General features: G+C 35.8%; 1 protein-coding gene across 2 annotated transcripts in view; it reads left to right on the forward strand.

Moving 5' to 3' along the window:
- LOC117121751 overlaps positions 1 to 758 on the forward strand; it is an 11,453-nt gene extending 10,695 nt beyond the window's left edge. For both annotated transcript variants that reach the window (XM_033267048.1, XM_033267050.1), the window contains exon 3: positions 80 to 758. In XM_033267048.1, coding sequence (XP_033122939.1) covers positions 80 to 316 — 237 coding nt within the window. In that variant the 3' untranslated portion in view covers positions 317 to 758. The remainder of the gene's footprint in view (positions 1 to 79) is intronic.
- Positions 759 to 1,921: the final 1,163 nt, after the last annotated feature.

A 1,921-nucleotide genomic window follows, 5' to 3' on the forward strand; every position in this document is an offset into this window, starting at 1 on the left:
ATATATATATATATATATATATATATATATATATATATATTCAACGTTTAATTATTAATGTTGGCATTTATTTTATTAGATCCAACCTGTAACCGATCCTGTTAATAACAACTGGCTGATGGCTCTCATCACACTGGATAATATTCAAAAACATCAGCATTCTCTGAGCCTATATAAAAATCGGGATGGTGAACTGGTACGCGAGAATGTCAAGATTATCGAAATTGCTAGGTGTGCATGTTTTCATCTAAGAACAATAGTGGAGGAATTCTGCAAATATTATACACCTTCTGGATCACACTCAGGAGCTAATTAGTATGTCATTGTCAAAAAACAATAAAGAGATATATAATCTCATAGGTGGTCTTCATTCTAAGCAATTTATGTGCGTCGGTAGCACACGTGCTTGGAAAACTTCCAATTTCTTGCAAATATGTCTAAAACTTTAGATTTATCAGGACCAGTGAACTACAAACAGATACCTAAGTTTTTGAATGGTTAGTTAATATAACTATATCGACTTGTAGATTGGTTTGGTACAGTGGAACGGCATGATTTGCCAATCTCAAAGTCAGGAATTTTGTTTGTTCGTTTGTTTGTTTTTTCTTGCGTAAGGCAGATTTATCTGTATTGCAGATACAGATTAATTTTTATTGTCCAATAATTTTGGAAATTACATTGCTCACTTGCTATATAATTATCTTCTTGAATACTTTAAATTAAACTCCCTTATACCAGTTGTGTAAAATGAGTACTTGTAACGGTCCGTGTGCGCCTCCACTGTCCTCATTCTACCACTTCTGCTTATGCATCTGGTCAGATGATAGCATTAATGAGCTAAAATTATGCTTTGAAACAACCATTGGGACATCTTCACACTTATGTCTTCACTGGATGAGGCCACTGAGACTGTGAGTTCATACATAAGCATTTGTGTGTCATCAATCATTAAAGAAAAAGAAATTAAGATATACCCCATTGGCGGATCTGGGGGAGGGGGGATCAGAGGGTTCCTGAACCCCCTTGGGGAAAAATATCTCTGTGTACCTGTACACACATAAGCCTACTTACTGTAATAAGAATGAGACCGTTTACAAAAGGGGAAAACCTTGAATTTTGATTAAAAGACTTCAGAAGTCCGAAAAACTCATTTCTCGCCATCTAAGAACCAACATTTTCCTGGGGAGGACCCCCGACCACCGTCTTATTTGGGGTTCATCGATTTATTGAAAAAAGAATATGCATGCAGCGACTGTACATGTACTTTACATACACACATAGTAGGGCTACTAGTATTTACAGTAATAAGAATGAGAAGTTTACCCGACCGTTTTCAAGCGGGGAAAACCTTAAAATTTAAAGAACTTAAAAGTCACCTCAGAAGTCGGGAAAGCTCATTTCCTGCCATTTAGTGATCAATTTTTTTTCCCGTGGAGGGCCCCATACCCCCCTTCTTCTTTGGGGTTATCCATTCATGGAAAAAAATACGTAAGCAACTCAATTTTTTTTTACATTTACGCTTACACACATAAATAGGCCTATATACTGTAATAACAATGAGAAAGTTTACCTGACCGTTTTCAAGAGGGGGAAAAGCCTTGAATTTTGAAGAACTTACAAGTCATTAAAAGACACCTCAAGTCGGTAAAGCTCATTTTCTGCCATCTAGTGATCAAAATTTTCCCGGGGGATGACCATGGACCCCCTCCCCTTCCTCTTTGGGGTTATCCATTCATGGAAAGAAAGAATACGTAAGCAACTTAACTTTTTTTTATGTACGTATACACACATAAGTCTGTCTCTTATACACATCTAGATGTGTATAAGAGACAGGATTTGTAGTCTGAGAATAAACATGATGAAGTAAACCAAGTTCGTTATTTAGTTATATATATATATATATATATATATATATATATAT

The sequence above is a fragment of the Anneissia japonica genome, unplaced genomic scaffold (genome assembly GCF_011630105.1).
Source record: "Anneissia japonica isolate Jap-2015-1 unplaced genomic scaffold, ASM1163010v1 scaffold287730_len121977_cov127, whole genome shotgun sequence".
NCBI lineage: Eukaryota > Metazoa > Echinodermata > Crinoidea > Comatulida > Comatulidae > Anneissia > Anneissia japonica.